Source organism: Theobroma cacao, chromosome 3 (assembly GCF_053813885.1).
Source record: "Theobroma cacao isolate CCN51 chromosome 3, ASM5381388v1, whole genome shotgun sequence".
NCBI classification, from domain to species: domain Eukaryota; kingdom Viridiplantae; phylum Streptophyta; class Magnoliopsida; order Malvales; family Malvaceae; genus Theobroma; species Theobroma cacao.
This window is the reverse complement of record NC_142641.1, coordinates 44,801,518-44,826,944: the sequence shown is the minus strand read 5'-3', so window position 1 is coordinate 44,826,944 and position 25,427 is coordinate 44,801,518. Positions and strand designations below refer to the sequence as shown.

The following is a 25,427-nucleotide window of genomic DNA, read 5'->3' as shown; positions in this document are numbered from 1 at the left end:
AAATTCATTGTAAACAAACCTGGAAAACAAGAATAGGGGCATGGGGATTGGGCAATGCACTGAGAGTAGGGGAGCATGCCAGCAAGTCTTTTGTCCATATTGGATGAGAGATTTCCCCTAGAGCCTTTAGGGGGGAATCATTATAGACTCAACCAAGGACATTTTCTTCAGATATTTTTTTTAATGGAATCTGGTACAGCAATCCTGTGGGGGAACATTGGAATTGTGTTATATTAAGGGTGGGTGTAGAATGGATGGGGATGACCACCGTTTTCAAACCCCAAAGATTGCTGAATGATTGCATTGGGGCCTACTGATTAAACAAACTCAAAATTGTCTGTGTAAATTGATGCAGCTGCACATGGTTTCCAGAGAGAGTGAGAGAGACCATGTTTTTCCAATTTCAACAGGAGGGGACAAGCCATGCTTCTTAATCAGTGAAATGGGACACTACACAATAATATCAGTCTCGCCCCAGAGGATGGATCTGAGAAATTAACAGCTTTAACATAGAATCCTAGTTTATTCATTTCCCAGAACAAGGTAATTCAGAAACAAACCAAGAGATGAAGAGGAACAGAGGGAGATGTGATATGTGAATGAGCCAATAACATCATCACATTTGTCATTGCCATTGTTGTGCTCTCTTGCTCACGTATATGATAATTCTGCCTGGAGAATCAACTGCTTGACCATGTGATGCCGAATCAAGTCTACATATATTATAGCAAGGTGGCTTGACTTGTAGGCTATGACACAACAATAGACATGGACAACCATTAATTATACATCCTATACCGCTCCTTGCTTCATGAAACCTGGGCAAATTGCATTTAAACAAACAAATCTGTCAGTCGTAATGAATTAAAAACAAAACATTTGCATCTTACCTGTATATTAATTCGACATTTTGCCCATATAATCTCTACTTATCCACTTAAAAATACCAGAAACCAGCACCAAGATTCACAGCAGGGCTGCTAGATATCTTTGAAACCCGTACGTGTAGGTGATTGTTCAAAATCATCATGCATTTTAAACTATGGATAACTAATTCGGCCAGTCACCAAATCATACCATGAATTAATCCTGTCTCAAGTTGAGCCGCAAGGAATCTTTTACAGCCTGACAAATTGGCTGGCATGTCGCCCAACTCCCACAGATCCTAAAAAGTCTACTTCTAGACTTCTTTGCTCTTCCATATTAATCAAATCCTCATCCCTGTTATAGTGATGAGATATCTCCCTGCTATATAAACTAGCAACCAAAGCAAGTCAAGCAGGCATCTGCAATCCTCATTCATCAAACATCTAAAGTAGGAGCTGCTCAAAGAAGGTGAAGATACCCTCAGTCTGCAATCATGAACAACAAGGTGAGAGATGTTCCAGTCAGTGCAGTTCGCAGGAGTCCCAGGGGCACAAGACCTATTCCAAAGAGGGGCCAGATAAAGTCAAGAATAGCAGCAAATGCTTTTCACTCCATTGTCTCTGTGCTATCTAAAGCCACTCCACAGCGCCATGATTCCCACAGGAAAACATACTTGAGGGAGGCCTAGAACTTTATAATCAGTGATCACATTAAAGATTGTATTACAATTAACTTATTAATGTCTTACAGCAATTTTCTTCTTCTCCTTTTTCATCTTTTCTCGCTTGTAGTCAGGTTTTAGTTAAATTCTCTGCTTCCATTCAATAGAATTCAGTCATCAAAAACCAAAGGTTCATAACACACACCTAAAGATAACATGAGATTTACCCACTTAAATTCCATGACCGGTGTGAATGATGCATTTGGAGATAACATCAAATTTCTTTCTTTATTTTTTTTTTTGAAAAAAATTCAAATCCAACCCACATAACAATGCAACTGACACGCCCTGATCCTTAAGCTGGCAAAGTTGATAAAAGATAAGGCCTTCCCATAAAAGAGCAGAGAACATAAACACCATAAAATCTTTAACTCAGTTGTTTGCACCTTTATTACAAGCACTTATTTTGTCTTCCAGAGTTCAAGTAGAATGCTTATGTCAAATGCAATAAATTGTATGAGTAAGTGGATTTTATAAACCAGCCTGATTAGAGAATGAATATTGGTGCTAACGTAGTTAAGGAAATGAAAGGCACAGACCAAGTGCACCTATATTCTTGGTTGCAATATAAATGATATTGAATCCTCTTCATTGGTCATAAATCCCATAGAAAAGTACCATCATGTTCAACTATTTGTGAAGCTTGCATATGTTCATACAACTTTGTCAGCTCCAAAAATATTTCTTTATGCTCAGGGTGCAACAGGTTATCAGCAAAAAAGTGATGCATGGATCCTTTTACTTGAATCCAACTAGAACCAGGTTCCTTGCAGAGTAGTTTTTCCTTCATTTCTCTTCTCAATTTTCTGACAGCATTCCACATACCAGCTGAAGCACAGAGATTTGAAAGAAGAACATAGGCAGATTCATTATTAGGCTGCAGTTCAAGAAGTTTGCTTGCTGCAATTCTTCCCATGTCAACATTTCCATGGATGCTGCATGCTGATAGAAGAATCTGCCATATACGAGCATCTGGTCCAATAGGCATTTGATCTATGGTCCTCTTTGCATCTTCTAGTAGTCCTACTCGGCCAAGCAGATCAATCATGCAAGCGTAATGCTCTAAATGTGGGATTAAACCATGACACTCGACCATAGAGTTCATGTAATATTGTGCTTCTAGCACTAGCCCCGTATGGCAGCATGAAGTAAGAACTCCAAGGTAAGTTATCTCATCTGGTTTGATTCCACATTCAGTCATTTTATCATAAAGCTCAAAAGCCTCACTATAACAACCATGCTGAGCATATCCTGTTATCATTGCATTCCATGCAGCCAAGTTGTCCATAGATGCATATCTAAAGGCCTTCTCTGCGTCACCTATGCTTCCACACTTACAGTAGAGGTCAATAACAGCAGTCTCAACAAAGCAATCATGATGAAATCCAGATTTAAGAGCGAGGGAGTGAATCCCTCTTCCCTGTTCCAGATCTGTCATAGCACTGCAAGCTTTAAGAATGATGCTAAAAGTTTTGCTGTCTACTTCAAGGATTGAACCCACTGTGTTTCGGAAGAAATCTAGACTATCAACATGACAGTCAGCATTGACCAAAGTACTCAGCATTGCATTAAGGTGCATGACACTTATATTATTAATATCAGAAAAAACCCTTCTTGATTCATCAGTGGTGCCGCATCTCCCATATGTTGTTATCAAGCAAGACATGATATAATTGTCAAACATAAATCCACATTTAACCATATATGAATGTATCTGCATTCCAAGGTGCAAAGAATTTGAGTCAGATACTGCTTCAAGAATGCTAGCAAGAGTGTAACAATTCACTTCTACGTTAAAATCACGCATATTAGAGAACATCTCAAGAGCCAGACTAAAAAATCCATTATCCAAATACCCAGCAATCAGTGAATTCCAAGAAACAGAATCCGGAGAAACCATATCATCAAAAATGCGCCTCGCATCATCCATTTCCCCACATTTACCATACAAAGAAATGAATGCATTGCCAACACAAACCACCTTCAACAACCCTTCCTTTTGACAAACTGCTTGGATTTGCTTCCCTAAACTTAACATCTCCTCTCCTGCAACAGCATATAAAACATTGATAATTGTATACTCATTAACTCCCAAACCGTTGCGTTGTAAACATGTAAACAATCCAAAAGCTTCCAAACCATCAAAAGCAGCTCCTATCCTTTCTGTCCATGAGACAATATCTGGATCAGTAATTTCATCAAACATCTTAACAGCTTCCGTTTTACTTCCACACCTAGAATACATGCCCATGACAGCATTATTAAAATGAAGCGAACCACCAAACAAAAATCCCAACTTTAAACCAATCCCATGAACCTGTTGCCCTTCTTTCTCATCAAACAATCCACTGATCACACCAGTCAAGCTAAACTCATTCAATTCAAACCCCAAATCCCTCATTTCCACAAAAAAGTCTCTACCCTTGTCAAATTCCCCATTCCAAAAACACCCACAAATCATAGCCGTAAAAACAACATTATCAACATCCAAACACTCCCTGAAACACTTCTCAGCTGAAACCAAGTTCTCACTTTTTGCATAATTCTCAATCAACCCACTAACAACAAAAGCCCCATTTCCGAACCCCAATGTCAAACATACCCCATGCACAATCTCATTCTCTTCTAACCGCTCACATCCTTTAACTAAACCACTCAACGTGAACACGTCAGGCTTCAAACCCAATTGCCTCAATCCATTAAACAACTCAAAAACCGGTCCGGTTCGGCCAGACCGAGCGAACCCAGAAATGAGGCAGTTGAAAGAGACCGTATCAGGTTTTGGGGTGTCGAGAAAGAAGGAAAGGGCGCGTGAGAAGTCGGCGTGCTTGGAGAAGTGAGAGACGAGAGTGGTGCACAGGAAGGGGTTTAGAGAATGGCCTGATTTGATGAAATGAGAGTAGATTTGGTCTGTGAGGAGTGGAAAGTGATAAGACAGGGAAATCCTGAGAGCTTGTGGATGGAGGTTTTGGGTTATCAGGGCTTTGATGGAGGGTTCGTGGCGGGAGAGAATTAAAGTTAGTCTCTTCATGCATGTTGGAGTCTAGACTCTTGGCTGTCCTAGTGCTTCCAGGGCAGGGGTTTATGAGAGGTTTAAAGAATAAATAAATAAAGACGGAATATGGGTTAAATAAATTAATTAATTAAGCTTGGGAGGAAATAACGTTAATAATTACTATTACCATTTTTATATCCTACTAAACTTAAAATGAAATATTGATGATTATTATTATTGTTTATATATCAATTATATGTTTATACTTACATGTCTTAAGTTTTACCTAAAAGTTGACTTGTCAAAATGGACTTAACCCATTAAATCAATTCATTTTTTATTGAATATGAAGTTAAGTTTGAGAATTTAGGTTTATATAAAAATTAAGCCTAAATGGGTCAGTCCATCGTATTAATGAGTTGGGGTGGGTTGGGTCGGGTTAGCTATGTGGGTTAAAAAATAATAATTTTAATTAATTTAATAAATTTATATATTTAATTATATAAAATTAATAATTTATTATTTATTTTATATATTTTAAATATTTTTAATTTTTACTTGTCAAATTAATAATTTTAATTTATATTAAAATTTATTATCTTTTTTTATGATAATAAATATTAGATAATAAATTGATAATAATTCAGATATTGAGACATCATTACTGTTTAAATAAGATTTAAATATTTTACTTGAAGATGAGGATTGAGGAAGGTATAAATGAGTTTTAAAGTTTTTATTATTTGGTTATATACTTATGTTTATGGGATGATAGTTGTGTTAAAAATTTAAATTTTATTTATGTAATTTATTTGTTTATTTATATTTAGTGTAATTTATTTGTTTGTAATATATTTTTATTATTCAATTTATGAATTAAATTATGAAACAATTTTATTGATAAAAAAATTTTTAAGTAGAATTTAAAAAATAAATTTTTTTGAAAAAAAAAAGAAATAAGCTGACTCAACCTGACTCATGGACTAATAAGAGATGAGTTGAGTTGAAATTTTGATGACCCGTATAAAAAATGAGCTGACCCAACTCAATTCATATTTTCTCAATCCACAAGAGCATTGGCCAAATTAAACTGGGCTAACCTATATTGACACTTCTACCTAAAAGTTCTTTATATTTGGTAAATGGGAATGATTTGTAATAGGCTATATATTTATTCTAATTTTTATTAAAATTAGAAAGATATTAATATTGTGATTAAAATTAGTAGGAGCTGTGGCTGCTGAGATTAACCATAATCCAAAATTAAGCAGAATTGTCCAGCATGTCTTTTTATTTCATTTGAAGGAAAAAAAATTGTTAAAAAATGTTTGCAGTGTATTTCAATCGTTACCAGTTCTTTCTTAAGACAAAGGAGGACAGATCCATTTTTCTAACTTCCTTGCACTGCATCAAGTAAGCGGGGCTTGTCATGTTGGATCTAAAGTGGTCCAGTCCTTACCATATTAAACCGAACTAATCCACTGGTAGCCCCCCAAGTAAGCATGGTCCCATTCCAATATTTCCAGCCACTCCATGTACAAAGAATGGCTACTTTAAGGTTGATATCATGGTCCACATATGTTCAATGTAAAAGATATGCGTATAAATAAGTTTAAGATTTTACTGTAGGATTTATGACATTTAATTATACAATGATCCTGTTAAACTAGCTCTATTATTCATAAAAAAAAAAACTTATTTTAATTTGAGTTTGTCTCAATCTTATATTTCTCACGAGAGTCTTACATTAATAAAAAATATATTTATTTTGATACTATTTTATTATGGGTATACATTTTTAATTTAAAAAATATACTTATAAAATGAAGAAAGAACATTATTTATAAATTTAAAATCCATGTCATCTCTTACTTTATGATATTGAGACTTCGGAAAGCATGGTTACAAGCGAAAACCAAATTAAAAAAAAAAAGTCAATTGGACATAAAGCTTATAAATGATTTATGAGCTGGAAATAACTTTTGCAACCTTAAGCAAAAGCGGCCTCACAACCTCAATTGTTTTGGTGAACCTTTTTTCCAATTTTCCTCATGATGGTGCAGTCCCCATCCTCTCATCATAAGCTACTTCTATTCTTTATCTAATGGACATGTCACAGCTTTTATTAATTTATTTTACAGCCAATTCTTTTATAATTATTTACATGACATGTGTTCTTCAAGAGAGAAATAGATAAATACTCCGCTTTCACTTGGTGCCAACAATGGCCGGGCTCAGATTTCATTACTTAATAAATATTCCTTTAAGGCATGCCTTACACATTTACTCTAATAATCCACGTGGCAGCTAGCTGATTCTCCTCTCAGCCGACCCCACCCCACAACAACCATCACTATCAACGTTAAAAAAAACATTCATCAAGAGCAACAGAACCATATGAAACGCAACCCGCTTCGATGCACGGTCCAGATTGCAGATTTGTACTTAAGTGGGAGCCGAATCACGTGTGCCGAATCGAAAGCGAAGGGCCCGACCCGACACCAGCCTTTTTCTGGCCTTTGCGAAATCTGAGGTGCTCTGCAAAATTTACAAATGTGGAGGTTAAAAAACAAAAAGTTCCACTTCTCAAGGCATGATGCAAGCCTTTATGTTGGACTGGCTTTTGGCCCATAATTATTACATCCATGAAATTCATTCCTTTTTTTTTAAGTGAAATGATTAAAATTGCTCAAGTTAGATAGGATTGGATTTTCACTATAATTGTAGGGTAGGATTACACAGCGTCTTCTTTGATCATGAAAGTACTAAAGCCCATTGCTAACAAATAACACACTCACTCATCACTTACTAATTTTGTTCATAAATTATATTAAATTCAATAATCTTTTAAATTAATGAGTCTAACTATAACATAGGTTCTTTTTTAATCAACCTAACTACAATCTTAATAGCTAACATTTAAACATTTACTTCAATTTTAATGTAACAAAAAAATAATTGAGGGAGTTTAACAAGTTGAAAAAAAAAACTTGTGAAAGGAAAGTGAAATCATGAAAAGATGGGAAATTGAAATTAAGAAGTATTTAAGAAACAAGCTAAGGAGTAAAAATAGGAAAAAAAAAAAAAAGAGCAAAGACACTGCATTTGGACAAAGAAATTCAAGATAAATGAACTAGCAAAATGCAGTATAATTCATATAAGGATAAATGAATATGTTATCTTTTTGTCATTTATCTTTTCGAAAACTTTTATTAAATTATTTATATTTGATCCAAGCATTTTACTCCTGTGTTTTTTTTTTTAAATACATAACAAAATGAGAGAGAAATATAAAGTGAAAGTTTAATTAGGAAATTTAACAGAATTTTTATACTTTCATTATTTTATGTGGCAACAAATCCTTAGTGAGGTATAAAGACGAGGTAGCAGTAGGGGTAGACAAATTTGGTTCTCTATTAAATATTTTCCCATTAGATAGAGAGAGAGAACATGAGCAATTTCCCTTTCAGCACGATGTCTCCTTAGCCAAAAAAGTAAAATACAATGAAAAAAAATTGAAGGGTTTGTTTTATCTTTTCCAAACTAGGCTTCCAGGCCCCAAGCCATCGTAGCTAAGCTCTCAGTTCTTTTTGCCTTACTTGGGAGCGAGGTTGGTTGTTCTTGGACTCTTGCCTAAATTGGTCCATACACCACCTTACCTTGTCTCCAAAGAATATTTCCCTTCATAATCTAATAAAGTCTATCACTTTTGCTATTTGACTCTTTGATTAACCTAACCATAGAAAATCCATAATCAGGAACTCGGAAACACCTCTCTGGAAACTTTTTCCCATATTAAAAAGTCTTAGTGGAATTGAGCTGGTGTAGACTTGTAGAAATAATGAACAAGTTAGTTAAAAGAAAGGACAATTGACATAAAGCTTTCCCAATCATTTCTGAGCTGCAGTTTGGAGCAGGACGACGCCCAGTCTATTTTTATAAAGGATTTTCAGTACCATGGGTCGACCTAAGGCCAACAAAATATGATTCCAGTTCTTCAGTTTCCTCCTCCATTAACTCACTACCTCTTCATTTAACTCAGGGCGTTAGGATTTAGGACGGTTTAGATCAACTAAGTAGAAATTTCTGAACAAGTACCCAAAGAATTATAAGGTCCAGCTAATCCAAATGGTCCTCTTACTCACGCGGGATTGAGAAATCATTGCCTCTATATGAATCCCGCAAAACAATGAACCGGTCTGCTTCAATTATTTCGATGCTCTATGGGGTAGTTGGCCCATGACAAACTCGACCATACCGACGCATTTTAATTATCCTTAATTCAAAGGTTTGTCCATGTAAAATTATTAAGTCACCCCTACCCTCTTTGAAGGGTGTAATTCATATTTTATACCCTTTATATGAAAAAACAAACAAACAAAAGACAACGGAGAGCAAAAAGACAGTGCTATAATTAATTGCATTAAGGTAAAAAATTTGATTACTCTTTGTACTATTATTTGTGGTAAGGTAAAGGTCAAATTACAAATGTCATACATTGGAGTGAGTCGTGGACTGAGAGTGTGAATAAATAAAAGCCACATCATATCCTTAAGAAAAAGTAAACCCATGTCAGTTTACCTTTGGCATAGTATTTAACTATTTCCATCATCGTGATGTAAGTAAAATTAAATAAAACTTGATGGTAAATTGATGAATCATTTTCCCCATGTACAATGGAAAAGGGATTTGCTTAATTAGATAATTCCTTTTTCTTTTGCTAAATATGTATAAGATAAACAATTATATCTTTGCAACAAAGTTTTGGCATCCTTGAGATAGGTTTTCCTTATTCCAAATCAGATCATGGTCAGTTACGCAAACAATCTTTTTCTCTTTATATCCCGTTGTGTTCCATCTAAACTTATACTCTTTCATTGAGCATGTCGATGGCTTTGGTTACTATCTATTGAGCTATGAAGATTGAGTTTCTTTGAGACAAAGAAGGGAATTCCGTGCAATCTCACTGTGATAAAGAGAAAGGATCAAATGCAAAAAATACAAGGCAAAGAAAGAAAAGAGAAAGAGCTCCCCAAACTTGGGTCTGATCTGTTTTTGCTTTCTCTTTTTGGTATTAGTATAATTTTTTTTCCCTCTTATCAACAAGCCGGTGGAATTCCCATCACCCAAAAACACAAGACAAAACAAAGGAAATTCCAGAAAACAAAACCGTTAAATGCATATTGCTGGTTGCCTCTGCAAATCAACCCCATTTTTGTTTTTGTTCTTCATCTTGCTCTTCGCTTCTTATGGCTTGAAATCGCAGCAAAATCTCTCTTTTGGAATTCATCTTCTCCTTTCTTATCTGACCAGCAATTCTCCATCACGAAAAATATAGGACAAGAGAGATAGAAAATTTCTCCATAAACAAAACGTTAACGCATCTTGCTAAGAGTCTGTGCACGTAAATTCAATTCAAGCTTTGTTCTTTTGTTGCAGTTCTTGCTTTTATTTTTGGCCTGAGATGACAGTGATGAACAAACCCTGCAAATTACCCGCGTTTTGGCCCATAAATTTCCCCTGTTTTTTCTGTAGCCAATTGTCGGCTGATACGTGTTATTTCCCGCCTTGGGAAAACAAGGTGGGGTCACCTGCAAAATGTAGGACCACATCACCACAATCTAACTCGCTCACATGATTCTACAAATCTCAGTGAACGACACCCAAACAAAAAAAATTCTCTTTCACACAAAAAAAAAAAACATAAATATATTTATTTGCTCGGGGTAGTTTCCATTCAGGGGTGGTTTGTAACCTGGCAACAATGCAAGCTATCACCTTTACTTCTCTGAAACAAGTCACCTCCTTTTCTTTTCATGTTCTCCATCTTCTTCACTTGTCTCCCATCTTGTCCTGAATCCCAAATTTCATTTTGATTTTCCTTTCTGGGAACATTCTGATCTTTTAAACGAGAAACATTTACTTTATTCTCTTGCCAGATTTAACAAATCCTCCCACACTTTAGGTTCTCCCAACGAAATCTAACAACACATGCAAAAGAAAAGAATCTGTAATTGTTGAACAGTGCTAAAAAAAGAAAGAAAAAAAGGAAAACAAAATGAAAGACAGCAAGAAAGATTCAGAGAAAGTGGTGTGGGATCAGATTCAGATGAGAAGCGCATCAGGCAACCCGCTTGTTCCTGGACCCTCAGCTCGACCCATTCCCAAGCTGATGGTCTGGTTAATTCTCTTCGTTTCGGTTACCTACGTTATGTACACTCTCAAGCTCTTAGCAACTTCAGCTCAACAAACGTGTGACGACTCCCCATTTACTGCAACTCTCCATCGCTCTTCACACTTTCCCAACAAAACAAGCTTGACATCTCCTCACTTGATTCTCAATCAAACGGCTGTGACAACGACACGCCATCCCCATCGAGATGTCCGAGAAAAACCAGTGGTAGTACAAATGCAAAGGACTCCACCCAAACCAAACCTGACTGAAATTCACGATGTGGTTTTTGGAATCGCAGCTTCTTCCAAGCTATGGCAGCAGAGGAAAGAGTACATCAAGATTTGGTACAAGCCAAACCAAATGCGAGGCGTAGTTTGGCTCGACGATCGCGTGAAATACTCCCCCGAAGACAAGCGAACCCTTCCACCAGTTCGAGTCTCCAGCGACACTTCCAACTTCGCTTACACGAACCGGCAAGGTCACCGGTCCGCGATTCGGATCTCGCGGATCGTGACGGAGACGTTGAGGCTCAAGATGGATAACGTCAGGTGGTTCGTGATGGGTGACGACGACACCGTTTTTATCACGGATAATCTGGTTAGGATCTTAAGGAAATATGATCATACCCAGTATTATTACATAGGGAGCTTGTCGGAATCTCATATTCAGAACATTTTTTTCTCCTACGGCATGGCTTACGGCGGCGGCGGCTTCGCCATTAGCTACCCATTGGCTAAGGCTTTGGCAAAGATGCAAGACCGGTGTATTCAGAGATACCCCGGATTGTACGGCTCCGATGATCGAATGCAGGCTTGTATGGCTGAACTCGGTGTCCCACTCACTAAGGAACTCGGTTTCCACCAGGTCGGTGACTCACTTTTGTCACTTTTTGAGTTTCTAGCTTTTTCTGGTATGGTTTTTGTATTTTTTTTCTTTTACTAATATCAATGTTACTGGTATAAATATTTCTAATTATGATTTGGGGTAAGTGAATCTGGATTGTATTTAATGCTACTGGTGTTTCATGAAGTTAATTGTAGTAACTAGTATGGAAAAAGCAGTGAGAGGGGATTCTTGCTTTCCCAATATGTTAAATTTCCGTTACGAGAATGAGATTAATGGGGAAGTTGTGGTTTTATTGACAGTAATTTTGGTGTATCGACCTTGGATGGGTGATTAGCTCGACGCTTGTTCTTCGTCCGTACCCGGGGGTCTTAGACGTAGGTGAGGGGTGGGACCCACGTGTTCGTAGGGTTTAGACCCGGTTTTGTCACATTTATGTTGTGTTTTGCTCAAGCGCCTATTTTAGTACGTGGCTGTCACGCTCCTTTGACTGAAAGATGGATCAGCATCAAGAGAGTGTGGCCCCTGTGGGTGGGAGAGACGTCGTGCCTGTTTTCAACTGGTGGAGCCTAGTGCAGCAATGTTTTTTTGCGGTGGCTTTATGATCCTAATAGTCAAGCTAATTATTGGCTACGCTTGTTGTTGGGGCTAAAATCTTATATCGTATTAACTGCTAAATACATGTTTAGCTCATAGCTCTACTAGATTAAAACTGTCATTTGACTAAATTACGAGATAGGACGTGATCCTTTTATCCAAGTGTGTGAGGTGATTGGTTTGAATTGGTATGATGAATTGAGTTTCTAGAATGTATATTATGTGTGAGGCCTGCATACCAACCCCATATATAATATCTGTGGAGCACGCGAGTCAGTTGTTTGTTTTGTGTGCATTTAGTAGATTGGATGTCATTGTCTATGAGGAAAGTGGCCTTACTGGTAAATTTTCAATTCCACTTAGGTGTTCATTGTTAATGCTGAAGCTGGATGCTTCATTGCAGGAACAACGTTTCCACTAACTTATAATGCTATGACTTTTTTTCTTGAGAATTTGTCATTCAAAAACAATTGCTGATTCTATGTGTTTCTTGTTGGTTATATGGCAATCAGTATGACGTGTATGGGAACTTGTTCGGACTCCTTGCCGCACATCCTGTTACGCCATTGGCGTCACTGCATCACCTTGATGTCGTTGAGCCTATCTTCCCCAATGTGACCAGGGTTCAAGCCCTTCAGCGGCTTATGCTACCTTCGAAGCTGGATTCAGCAGGGATCATGCAGCAGTCCATCTGCTATGACAAAACTAAGAGTTGGACCATTTCAGTTTCATGGGGTTTTGCTGTTCAAATTTTTAGAGGAATCTTTTCACCTAGGGAGATGGAAATGCCATCGAGAACATTCTTGAATTGGTACAGGAGAGCAGATTACACGGCATATGCATTCAACACTCGTCCTGTTAGCCGAAATCCATGCCAAAAACCTTTTGTGTTTTACATGTCAAGGGTGAGAATGGATTCTGAACTAAATCAGACTGTGAGTGAGTATGAGCGGCACCGTGTTCCTCACCCTCCCTGTAGATGGAAGATGGCTGATCCTGCTGAGCTTGACATGGTGATTGTCAACAAGAAACCTGACCCACATCTATGGGATAGAGTAAGTTGCTTGAGCATCATATTGTTTTTTATTTTATTTGCGATTGTGCATAAACAAGTTCAATTTGATCTCTAGTCAATCAAGTATCAAAAACTCATTGGTATAGTTTTATCTAGGGAAGGCTGTTCCTTATCACCTACCCTGGAGCTTTCTAACTTCTGAACTCAGTTATTTAGAAAGAGGGTAACCTATTTGTTTAAGTAAATAATATATGACATGGCCTTCTGTCTTTTTGGCAGTCACCGAGAAGAAACTGTTGCAGGGTCATGGAATCAAAGGAGCAAGGAACCATGGTGGTGAATGTGGGTGTATGTAAGGATGGTGAGGTCAGTGAAATATAGTGATTGAAGTTGATTGTTTTAGGTTCTAGCTTCTTGTTTATCTTACTTTCATCCTTGATCACTGTCATTCCTAATTTTTTTCTTAATTTATCCCCCAAGTCTCCAATTTTGTATCTGTCTGCAAGGGTAGAGACAGTGTCATTAGGGAAACAAAAAACAAAATGTTTGTTGTATAAACAAATTGCACTAGTCCATACAACTTTTATACATATCTTATTCTGGTATCACTCTTCTGTTTCTTTCTCAATGGGAGTACGGAATTATCTCATCCCCCACTGTGATCTATATCGCATGGCCATGGCAATAGGGCTTATTTAACAACATAAATGTCAAAGAGCATGCCTTGCTGAAGCATCCAGCGACCAGAATCATTTCTTTAATGAACAAAACAAGTCAGTAACAAACAAAGAAGAATAGTAATAGTTTACGGATTAATGATGACGTGCTTCTTTGAAAAACAATAAATGATATGCTCATGCTGAAAGAGGAAGGAGACCAAAGAATATATCAAAGGAAACTATGCAAAGAGGCCTGTACTGGCCTGTAATGGTGCTCCTCAGAAGTCAACCGTTGCTCTTTGTGTTCACCTAAATTAAACAACTCACAACTCCCTGACTGTAACCCTGGTCCAAAGTTGAAGTACGCATGAAACAACAGCCAAGAAACTTGCAGCTAAAGTGTAACGTACACAGTTTCAAAATACGCTAACAGTACTCCCGTGATATTACTTCTGCGGCCCACGACCAGTTCATTACAGGAGATGAGGCCCACGCATAATGGAGGTCTGGTGTTTGTGGCAGTAACTGGTAGGAATTCATCCCGAGAGTACACACATAATTTTCCTTAAAAGTTCCTGGGTTGTGCAGTACGTTTTCTGAATCTGAAGGGGAGAGTTAGGATCACAAGAGCAGTGAAGGCTGAGAGCTAGTAATGCAACACCATCATGTAAATTTTTGCTGTCATAAGTGAAGAACTGAATTGAAGGAATCAAGGCAAGGGGTACTTTGAGCTTGGAGGGGGTGGGACCATAACCATGGATGTAGTATCATCACTACTAGATCCTCAATCCAAGAAAAGCTCATCCTTTAGGCTTTAGCCTGAGGACATGGTCTTGTGACTCTATATTAATGATCATGCCCTGGAGAATCTGCAGTGGTCCATCTGCTCATTCTGAGGACCAGTGCAGTTTTCATTGTGCTTTTTTAATTTTTATTTATGCATTTTTAAATACTAATACTTAGGATGATCATATCTAATTGTCTTGTCCTATTGGGGCCTTGGGTCTTATATTAAAACCCAACATGACCAGGTCGCTATTTGATTATTTAATGTTTATTCAATGCTTATCCATGCTTCCAACTTCTAAGGGCCCCTTTTCAATTAAAATACATAGCAAAACGGGTCGTGTGCAATTCTAGAATTATTTATTTATTTTGATTTCCTTTAATATTCTAATACTATAATTCTTATAGTGAGAATGAAATCAAGAGTTCACTACCCATTGGAAATTCTCCTATCCTGAGTAGATCTTTGTTTTTTTAAAAAAGAACATTTGTCAAAGATTCTTACAATTTAGAATTTTTTCAAGGTTGCATATGATGTTCCTGATTATGAATAATAAATTATTAGAGATTAAATTTATGACCAACTTGTTGATACTATAATACAAGGTGGAGGATTGTACAGCCATGTAACATTTCCTTTTACCAAAACATTCTCACATAGACATTGCAACATTTGACTGATGGCGATCTTTCCTCATGGAGGAGTTGTCAGAGAAATGAATGAGCTAATTCAATAGGCCTTGTAATTTACTTCCAAATTCCCCAAAACTAAAAGAGTAAAGTTAAGGGTGGTTTGGATGTAGACATGGATACGTCGTCGTTCTCTATTTGGAGTAGGTCCACACCGTTATAACGTATACAAGATTTGCCTATGAAGGCATTTTATTTTGGCTCAATCGCTAATCAAATCAAGTTTAGTGGAATGATCAGGCCAATTGGCCTTAAAAAAAGTGTCGGTGCCATCCCTAGCTGCAACGGCAACGAACGTGCCCAAAGTTTGATGACGTCGTTCAATGACAAGGTGACAAGAAGGCAAAACCATGGAACCGACCGTAGGGAAGACTGTGGGGAGGTCCCACCCACCTGCAGATTGTTGGATTCCATGGATAGAGGGGGATACAGAAAAGGAAATGTCGTAGATCGAGCTGGCAGTACGGTGGGTCCACCGCAAATCAAATCATCAAATGGCTCATGATGCTAATGCTATTCTGTTCATGCCCTTCAACTCTTTTGTTGCTTAGTAAGCACTAGGTGCTGTGCTGGGCTCTTTTATTGGAGTTAAAAAGCAATTTTTTTTTTTAAAGAATGAAAACGCAATTTACTGAGAAATTATTTTACTGTTTCTTTTTATTTTATTTATTTTCTTTTATCAAAGAATAAATTTTAAGTTTATAAATAAAAATTTTTCTACGGGTTATTTTATTTAAAATATCAAAATAGAAGTAGATATGAATGATGGTGAATTTGTCTCTTTTATAACTGAAATAATCAATACAACAAAAATATTACAAATAAATAAAAGAGCAGATAAGTAAGAATTTTATTTTATTAGATAAATATGTTTTTTAATTAAAAATATGAGTTGTAACACAATCACATACTACACATTTGTGACTTGAAAGTCATTATTTTCGTATTAACAATCACATCAATATCAACTTACAATGACATTTATTTTTAATTTTATTTAATGTCGGTGGTTTCCTTTTCTCATATTCTTTTTTCCCCATTAATGTTGCTTTCTACATGTGAATAATAAATAGATAGTAATATAAACTTTCAGAAAAAGAAAAAGAGTGAAAAAGATGTTAAGGCCCAACATGTTTGACATGGTCTTGTCGACCATTTAGATTTTTCCTTGAAGGTCTCATCTCTTCTGTGTTTGGATCTATAACACAAACCCATGAAGCATTGGGCTTCTTGACCCAACATAGTGTGCCCAAAAGGCCCAAACAAGTCATTTATTTCTGAACCCAAAAGCCCAAAGTCTTTGGGGTTTCTTAGAAACTTGAAGTTGCAAAGTCATGTTAAAATTTATCAAAGGTAAATGACAAACTGAATCAACCGCCGGATTGAATGTCAGCCATTGGAATAATTATGAGGCAAAGTTGCAGTTTCATAGTATTTTCCTTTTCCTAAATAAAAATCTTCTGTTTGGGTAGGTGGCTTTGCATTAATCAATGCAAAAAGCACAGTACATGCAGCTGGGCAAATTAATGTGGTCCATCCTGAGTTTTGGTCCAACTGATAAGCCCATCACATGATCGTGGCGGACCTCAACCCCCTTCCCCACCGGAGGGATAAGAGATTTCGATTCGTCAAGAAATAAAGTGTTTTACTCTACTTGGCTTAATCATCTGGTGTAATTAATAATCCTTGGCCAAATGTTTCAATCGCCAAGTATTTTCCTCTTTTGGCTTTAAAGAATGCAAGATTTTACACTATGAACTTACATATATACACTCTGCTAGCTATTTGTTGCATGCACCATGTTCTAACTTACATTAATGCACTCTCCCCTCTCGTACAATGTTTAGGTAAAAGCTTATCAACAATTATTGGACAGAAAGGTGGAAAAAGAAACAGTTTTATAAACAATAGAATCAATAAGTTGTTTAATCCAACATGGCAAATGGCGCATGCACAATGAGAAGAACAAAGCTCGCACAGAATTTCCTGTTGGAGAACCTTCAACAAGAATATAATATATACCAAGTTGGCAGACAAGTTGAAGGATGAGTGAACATAATGGGAAACGCTTCTATTGCTTTTGCATAAATTAACCCCTTTATCTATGGTAATCATAGGCTCAAAGTATATAAATATATACACATATATAGCTAGGTAGTTGAGGAAATGGTGCATTTAATTCCATTGTCAGCAACATTTCAATCGAAGCCTAGGCTGCCGGACACCAAATCCCAGTTCAACCTAACTAGGTTATTTATATGGGACATGCATGGAAGCATATATGAAATAATGGTAGAAATGTTTGACAAAGAACTGCTGCATGCATTCAGAGTCTTAAATAAAACCCAAATATATACACTTACTGGCAGAGTTTACCGGGGCCGGCTTTAACCACACCTGCACTCAAATGATCTTCATTTTTGGGACATTGAAACCCCTTGGCAATCCATGAGAGAGGACAAAGGTGGGATGTTTTGGCATGCCTTTGAACTGTGACAGGTTGACAGATAGCTATGGATTTATATGACATTATTCCCCTCTCAGAGAATTCGAAAGATTCCTTTAAATTTTGAGAAAGAAAGAAAAAAGCAAGAATATTCTATCAGCAAAGAACAGGAATTGAAGTCTGTCCTTGTCAGTTGCAAATATCCCTCCAAAGTATGTGTTTGAACTGTGACTGCAGAAATTATACTAACACGATATCTTTAATACGTTTGTAACCCTCATTATTTGCAGCCCTAGAACACACAGGAGAACAACTAAAACAGGTCATAAAAGAATATCAAGGTTTATTCCTTACTTAAAATCCCAGCAACCGCCATGACCATTTGAAGGTAAAGAAGGAAAACATGGAGTCTCTTTTTTTTCCCAAAACAAACCATGGGAAGAATAATGCTTTTTCAGGATGTCACCTTCACGTGAAAAGGCAAGTTAGGCATGCGTTTTTTATCATTAGTTTTGCTCACAATTTACAAGAATGATATTAAAACTTTTTATTTATTTTGAAAGGTTATTAAGCCAAATGATTAAAACATTATGCGGCACATCAATATTGCAGTCATTATTAACTATTACATGCATGCAATCACTGGAATGGTACTGACCCATTCTTTTCCTTGTTCTCACTTTTAATAAATGAGCATTTATGGCATGCATTGGGTGATTAGATGCATCTAGTTATGTTAGGTTAATACCCCATGCTTTTAGTAGATTACTTTGCCTATTTTGTTTAAGCCAATATTAAGCAAGATAGAGGGGTGTACTTGTTATTTAGGGCATAATCTTGACGCAATAAATTCTTCCTCTATTATTAAAACCGTTGTCAGATATCTAGCTATGAATTGTAGACCACAACTAAAAATAGATTCTGGAATTGGGTTTATTTGCTGTGTAGGAGTTAAAATTAAATGATGGGAATTCATTCGGGGCTCTTCAATTAATTAACCTTTTTGCAAAACTTGTTTCTGAACAATGGAAGAAGAAGAAGAAAAAAGAGAGACAATCCTAGAGGGAAAAACCTAATAGCTTGTTCACACTACCTAAAAAGGAAGTTAGTGAAGGCACCTTTACATTGGCAAAAGCATGAGCATAAACCATGCCAAAGTTGACAAATCATAAAGCAGGCAATTCTCATGGACATGAAATATCATCTTCAGGAAGATGAATTAGGGACCACAGCAATTGAAACGATCACGATATCTTGTAAATTCTTATGGGGGAATTGTCTTAATCTCCAAAACTAAGGACCCCCAACCAAATTGTGTTGCTAAATTAATTTGTCTTTATAGAAAAGGGAAAAAAAGAAAAAATATCTAGATGAGCCCCAAAAGAAAATATTCAAAGTTCCAATTGAAACAAGAACCACAAACGACTCAATCACTTAGCTTGGGCAGAGAGAGAGGGAGATAGAGGGAGAAAGGGCCTAACAACTGATATGATAGGTTAAAGTTTTGGCAAAAACTGATTCCACCCAGAAGAGTAAAGAAATATCTGTATAACCCTTGCATCAATAACTGGCAAATCCCAAATTAGACTTGCAGTAAATAAACATATGTTCTTCCAATTGAAAACGAGCTACCAGCCATTGAACTGATGTTCATAGTATAACTAAATTAACAAGTGTAGCTTTACGTATATAGATATTTTATATGTATTCAGTATTTATCTATGCCGCCTAAGCTATTTATCTACCATATTACCATCCTTTGATGAGAATAATGAACCCCACCAACAATTTGATTGAGCCTTTTTTTTTCCTTTCTTTCTTTCTTTCTTTGTTTTTCCCCCTTCTATCCAGCCAAATCATGAAGTAACTGTGCCCCCATCAAGTTCCTATAAGGCAAATGCTGTCCCTCACCATCTAAAAGTGAGTACTGAACTTGTTGACAATCTTCAATGTGGTCTCTAGGGTAAAAGAGAGAACTTTGAGATGCGGGTGAGAAGGCCAAGCTCACCCCAGTCCCACCATGCTGTTGCAACCCTAACGTCAATGACACACCGCCGCCATTGAAATTTTGGTTGGCATTGTCACTCCCATAAGATACCCCACCCGCCGTGTGATGACTGTAGGAAGAGAAGTCCAACTCCATGGCACCGTAGGTTCCAAAATTTTGTGGCTGATGCGAGTGCTGGTTTTGAAGGGTTTTAGCACTTTTCGCATCATTTTTGTCTGGGTTAGTGACAATGGAAGACAGACATTCGGAATCGACTCGAACGAGCTGGTCCGGGGTGGGTTTCTGATCTGTGGGAGGGTTTTGATTAGGCCGGCCATTGTCGTCACCATCAGTAGCTCCATCCGAGGAGGCCATGTTGTTTTCGTGCTCTTTTATTTCTTCCAAGTACATTTCTTCCACCATTGGTTTCCATAGCCTCACTCTTGCATTAATGAACCAATTGGATACCTATTGGAAAACGAGTAAATACAAAAGGCATATCATATTATTATATAATATGATGAAATATAGTATAGTATAATATATTTTGGTATGATAGAAATACAATAATTGCATATGATTATAATAACTTAAGATCCCAACAAGATATGCTCCATTGATAATATAAATTAATTCATGGGGGCTGAATAAAAATATAGAGAGAGAGGGATGTGGACATGCCTGGCTTCTCGAGAGACCGGTTTGGCGGGCTAAGATATGTTTATCAACATCGCTTGGATACCTGCAAAAGTTTTGTCATGGAAATCACAGAGTTAGTATTGAAGCTTTGCAGCCATGGATAGTACTTTTGGAAACTTGTTCGTGAGGGAAAGATGGGTCCTAGATATATATGTTAACAGAATCAAATCCGCATAAAAATAACAGAGAGAAGCTGACCAAGCAAATATATATGGGGAAAGAAGCTAAATGATTGAAGTAAGATGACAAAAATAAAATGTGGAATCTGAAAGGGGATGGGTAGAAACTAACAAGGACTACATTGCTTTTGCAAGCAAAATGATTGAGACTCAACATAAGAGAAACTTACTGGACTATAACAACTTGAAGAGTTGTTTTCTTTTCGTTAGTAGAAACCATTGGTTCCCTCACAAAATCTACTTTGTATTTTACGTATAAAAAACCTTGTACGTTGTAAAGAGAGAGGATGATAGGTGGAGAGAAAGAGAGATACTTACGGGTGAAGAAAATGCTCAAACAACCAAGCTCGAAGAACAGAAACAGATCTTTCTGGCAGGCCTCTCTGGGGTCTCCATGGATGACTCTCCATCATGCTCATCTGTTGAAAAGCCTTTTGTTGCCTCAAAGCTTGATCAAGGACCCTTAGCCTTGGTGTTTCGCCTCTCGTTGTGCCCGGTGCAACTGGGTCTTTTTCTCCCATGGCCTTCCTTGTAGCCTGAATCTGACTAACAATCCCATCCCTTAAGCATCTAAAATGCCTTGACATAGCCTTGGAGGCTAACGCTGAATACACTGATGCTGCGCCGGTGCCAGCCACAGCTTCGAAGGAAGATACCACGGCTTTCATTTGATCACAGTAGTGCCTGTATCTTCTGTCCACCTAAAGATACACATGAAGATAGAAAGGGAAAGGAGTGAGAGTTGAATTTTCTCTTCATACATGTTAACGAAAAGAAATGAGAGTTACAGCATGGAATACAAAGGCAGAGTAATAAGATGAAAAATAAGATGCCATGAAAAGAAAAGGAATAGAGGTTTCTGAAAGTTAATGAAAAGCAAAAATTGTCACGATGTGGGCATTTATGGGGAGGCCCCAAGTCACTAAATTAGTTCAAGAAACAAAATTTGGAGACCACCATTTCAATCAACCACCCAGAAAATTTTCAAGACTTCATTTTTCATAATTTGGATAAAAGAAAAAACATGTTCCTTCGTTGAAAAGATGGGAAGTTGAAACTGAAACACTTATATCATACCTCTTCCAGCATTGAAAGCAGCTTGGTTTTTCTTTTCTGTAACTCAATGAAGTCAAGAGAATAAAGGGCTTGCTTCCTTGAAGAGCTAGCTCCATTCTCATCATCCCACTGTTTGGTCTTATGGATCTGCTTTTGCTTTGATGCATCGATTTGCTTTGTTCCAAGGCTGCAAAACTCATTCAAAAGTTCCTGGGCAGGACCCAAGTACTTTGAACTCCTGAGTTGGAACAGCCCTTGATGATGTAGATTTGCAGCTTTTCCCAGAAATCCGTCTTGGATCATTTGTTGTTGGTGTTGAATATTTACAGGCTTTCCAAAGAAACCATCTCTAGAACTTGAACCAATAAACCTCATATCATCTTGCTGATCATGATTGCTGTGACTGGTTTGTCTGAGTTCAAAAGACTGTAGCCCAATACTAGTAGGATTACTTGATGAAAGAGAGAGTGAAAGACCTTGACTTGGCCTCTCGTTTCCTTCACAAGGAAAAACACACCTCAAAGAAGAATCATCAACAAGCAACCTGTTCTCTTGCCAAGGAGCTGACTCAGGTCCAACAATTAGATTCTCTGTACTAGTTTCAGATATCCCAGTTGTGAACTCAGGTTTGTGGAATTCATGTTGATAGAAATCGCTTGTTGACTCACTGATTGTCTTCGAAGAAGAAGGACCAGGATTGGTTCCATGTTTGTTGAAGAACCCTTTCCACATGACCGTGTTGCTATCACCTTGTTGCTGTAGATTCTTTGAAAACCCTATCATCTCCATGCCTGTTGTCAAGTTGAAGATCTCTGAGTTGGATTCAAAGCTTTGGATCTGATTCACCAGATGGGTTTGCATGGTTGCGTTACCAGATGAAACATCTGAGTAACAAAAACCAGTTGATGAGACCATATTCCTTGATTTATCTTCACAGAGTTCTCTAGCCATGTAACCCAAATTAATTTTTTCTCTTCCTTTTGTTCCTTTGTTTATGCTTCTCGTTGCCCACTAGCTTCTCAGATACTGATCAAAAGTTGATGCTGACTCTGCAACTACAATTGCATCAAGATTCACTCCAACAATGAAGGGAAGCCATAAACCCAGCTATTAAAGCACAGTTAAAAAAGCTCATAAACAAAAATCAATTTTTGTTAACAAAATTTATGAGACTTTAAAAGTTCCCTTTTGATCACACAAATAAACAAAAAGAGAAAACTTTGGTTTCATTTCTTCTTTTAGACCAAACTTAATGTATGAGAGAGAAAAGGGAGGCCTTACCAGTTATGGAACAAGTTGAAACTATGTTGTTAAAGAATCAACAGAAATGAACTTTTCTTAGAGGGAGATTGATGATGATGATGAAGAAGAAGAAAGAATTAGAAGGAAGATTATGAAGAAGGAGAAGGAGATTATGATGGTTGTGATGAGAGGAGCTAAGCCAAAGTGCGCCCACTCTCTGCCTTTTCTCTCAAACTTGTTCTCCTAAAAAAGCCAATATGGTGTGCCATGAAAATAGAACCTAGGCTGAAAGAACAGATATATCTTCCTTAGCAATAGAAGATCAGATATAGAGGTGATGATGACCCTTCTATATAGCCATGATCAAAGTTTCTCATATGCCTCTCTCTCTCTCTCTCTCTCTCTTTGTCTATATGGTTGCCTTTTCTTCTCTCACCCTCTCTCTCTCTCTCTCTAACTCAAGTGGGTCAATGCATTATGGGTGTTAAAATACATCCAAAATAGACTTCCTAGTAGGAAAATTAAGAAAATCACCCCCCCTCCCTCAATTATTTCATAACCAACAATAAAATATTCTTTCAATTTAGTATTTAACAAATGCTATTAGTATTATTTTAAAGAGGTAAAAAATAATCATTAAAAATAGGGATAATTAAATCCCCTGCTTTGCAAAATACTGAAGCAGCATCCAGGAGGACAGCAGAAAGTAATGATCGTCCTTTGCCTGGTAACACAAACTACAAGCCGCCACATGATCTGTTCATTTTGCATTTTTTAATCCCTTTCTTTCACAAATCCACCCCTCTCCCTTTTATCAACCAACCCATACTAACAATAATATCATTACTAATGTACTAGTAAATCCCATACTTGAGCAGAGAAGCCACCCCAACAGTCCAAAACCCATCTAGGAAACAAAAAAAGAGAAATATATACTACAGAAAAAACAATACCCTAATATTATCACTAGTAGAGATCTTTGTAGGGTGGGGGCACACGAATCCCAATAAATCATTCCTAAGTTGGAGTTGAATCCAGGCTTTTTCAGATGAGTTTCAGTGAGGCTTCTTTTTCTGGGAGGGGAGCTGTTGTGTACCCAAAAAAAGATATTTTATTTTACTCAAATACTTGCTGTTGGTTTTATCTGATTTTATATTGTGCTTGTGTGTGCTTGACAGAGGGAAGGAAAGGGAAGAAGATAAAAGAGAGAGAGAGTAGATGCCCCTGGCCTGGCTGGTGTAATGTATTGTGCAAAATGTTCCCAAAATAAGGGACTGTAAGAGAGATGGAGATGAGGTGGTCCATTGTTTCTCAGTCTAATTCTAATTAATTGCTCTATTAAAGTACTCCACCCATCTCTCTCTCTCTCTCTCTCTCCCTTGCCATTGGGACCGCATCTTTTCCTTCCTTTCCTTTTATTATTAAAAAAAAATTTCCTTGTTTTCTTTTTTACATTTATGATGAGGAAATATGCTTTAATCCACGCGCACCCTAAGGCTTGTCACCCTCACTGAATATGAGCCTATCATTTTGCAGCCAATATGGCTGTTTGCTTTTTATTTTTATTTTTTTATAATTAGAGAGGAAAATTCGACCCTTTCTCTTTGAGTAAGAAAATTATAATAAAAGAAATGTTAAGGTGTCTCTTTACTTTTCATTCTTATTTGTCCATTATGCCCCATTTTCATGTATATTATTTTTATTGTTTAGTATATTATTTTTCAGCATATACCATTTACCTATATTTGATTCATAATAATTATCAAATTTTACAAATTAAAGAATTTATTTTTTTCTTACATGGTTTACGTTATTTGAATATATATATTTATTATGATTAATTACAAATATCTTTAAAGACATTAATAATATTGCTCTAAAAAAGTAAATGCACACTCAATTATTCAAAATGTTTCATTTTCTAGTTATTTTCACTCATTAATCTATTTAATTATAATTTCGAAATAGCGTGAACCGACATTGAAGAAAAAAGAGCATAAGAATAAGAAGCCTTTTTCAATATATATGACATATAGGATTAGTTTATTAAAATTGACCTCAAGCACGTTTTTTCTACTTCATTTTCTAATTATCTCTTTTTATGAAAAAAATAAATTTTTTTAATTTGAGAAAAAGGAATTTAAATATTGTTTTATTAAATAAAATACTTAAATACACGATAAAATGAAGTTTGAGAACAATTTCTTAAAAGATTAGGAGGTGATGCTGAGCGGGTGAAAGCCGTTTTACCTAGGCCTTGGGGGCTAAGGTTTTTTTTTTTCTTTAATGGCAAGTGATTATTAAAACAAAACTAGTAAAGGCAATACAAAGAAACTGCCAAGGATAGCTCAAAAGATATGGGACGAAGGAAATGCACTCGCCCTAGGAGGAGAGTGGGCGTAGGGCAAAATGCAGAAAGAACTTTTAATTTTTGTCCGTTAAAAGCAGGTGGTCCCAGGAGGAAGCTTTC

At 36.8% G+C, this 25,427-nt stretch overlaps 3 protein-coding genes across 4 annotated transcripts; 1 reads left to right on the top strand and 2 right to left on the bottom strand.

Annotated features, from left to right (window-relative positions):
* Positions 1 to 2,141: 2,141 nt before the first annotated feature.
* LOC18606577 (pentatricopeptide repeat-containing protein At3g05340-like) lies at positions 2,142 to 4,661 on the bottom strand. Its single transcript, XM_007040269.3, has one exon. It carries the CDS (start codon positions 4,617 to 4,619, stop codon positions 2,184 to 2,186), a length of 2,436 nt encoding a protein of 811 aa, XP_007040331.3. The 5' UTR covers positions 4,620 to 4,661; the 3' UTR covers positions 2,142 to 2,183.
* A 5,687-nt stretch (positions 4,662 to 10,348) lies between these two features.
* On the top strand, positions 10,349 to 13,756 carry LOC18606575 (fringe-like protein (DUF604)). The gene is made up of 3 exons (XM_007040267.3): positions 10,349 to 11,622; positions 12,711 to 13,253; positions 13,493 to 13,756. Exons 1-3 carry the CDS (start codon positions 10,642 to 10,644, stop codon positions 13,592 to 13,594), a joined length of 1,626 nt encoding a protein of 541 aa, XP_007040329.3. The 5' UTR covers positions 10,349 to 10,641; the 3' UTR covers positions 13,595 to 13,756.
* Positions 13,757 to 19,327: 5,571 nt separating this feature from the next.
* Positions 19,328 to 23,469, bottom strand: LOC18606572 (homeobox protein BEL1 homolog). Of its 2 annotated transcripts, none has more exons than XM_007040261.3 (5): positions 22,997 to 23,469; positions 21,737 to 22,770; positions 20,978 to 21,360; positions 20,463 to 20,523; positions 19,328 to 20,249 (listed from the first exon to the last, which is right to left on the bottom strand). In XM_007040261.3, the coding sequence occupies exons 2-5, from the start codon at positions 22,664 to 22,666 to the stop codon at positions 19,638 to 19,640; spliced, it is 1,986 nt and encodes a 661-aa protein (XP_007040323.3). In that variant the 5' UTR covers positions 22,667 to 22,770; positions 22,997 to 23,469; the 3' UTR covers positions 19,328 to 19,637. The 2 variants fall into 2 exon arrangements, with proteins under 2 accessions (XP_007040323.3, XP_007040324.3); XM_007040262.3 differs by having other exon boundaries at positions 21,737 to 22,764.
* Positions 23,470 to 25,427: the final 1,958 nt, after the last annotated feature.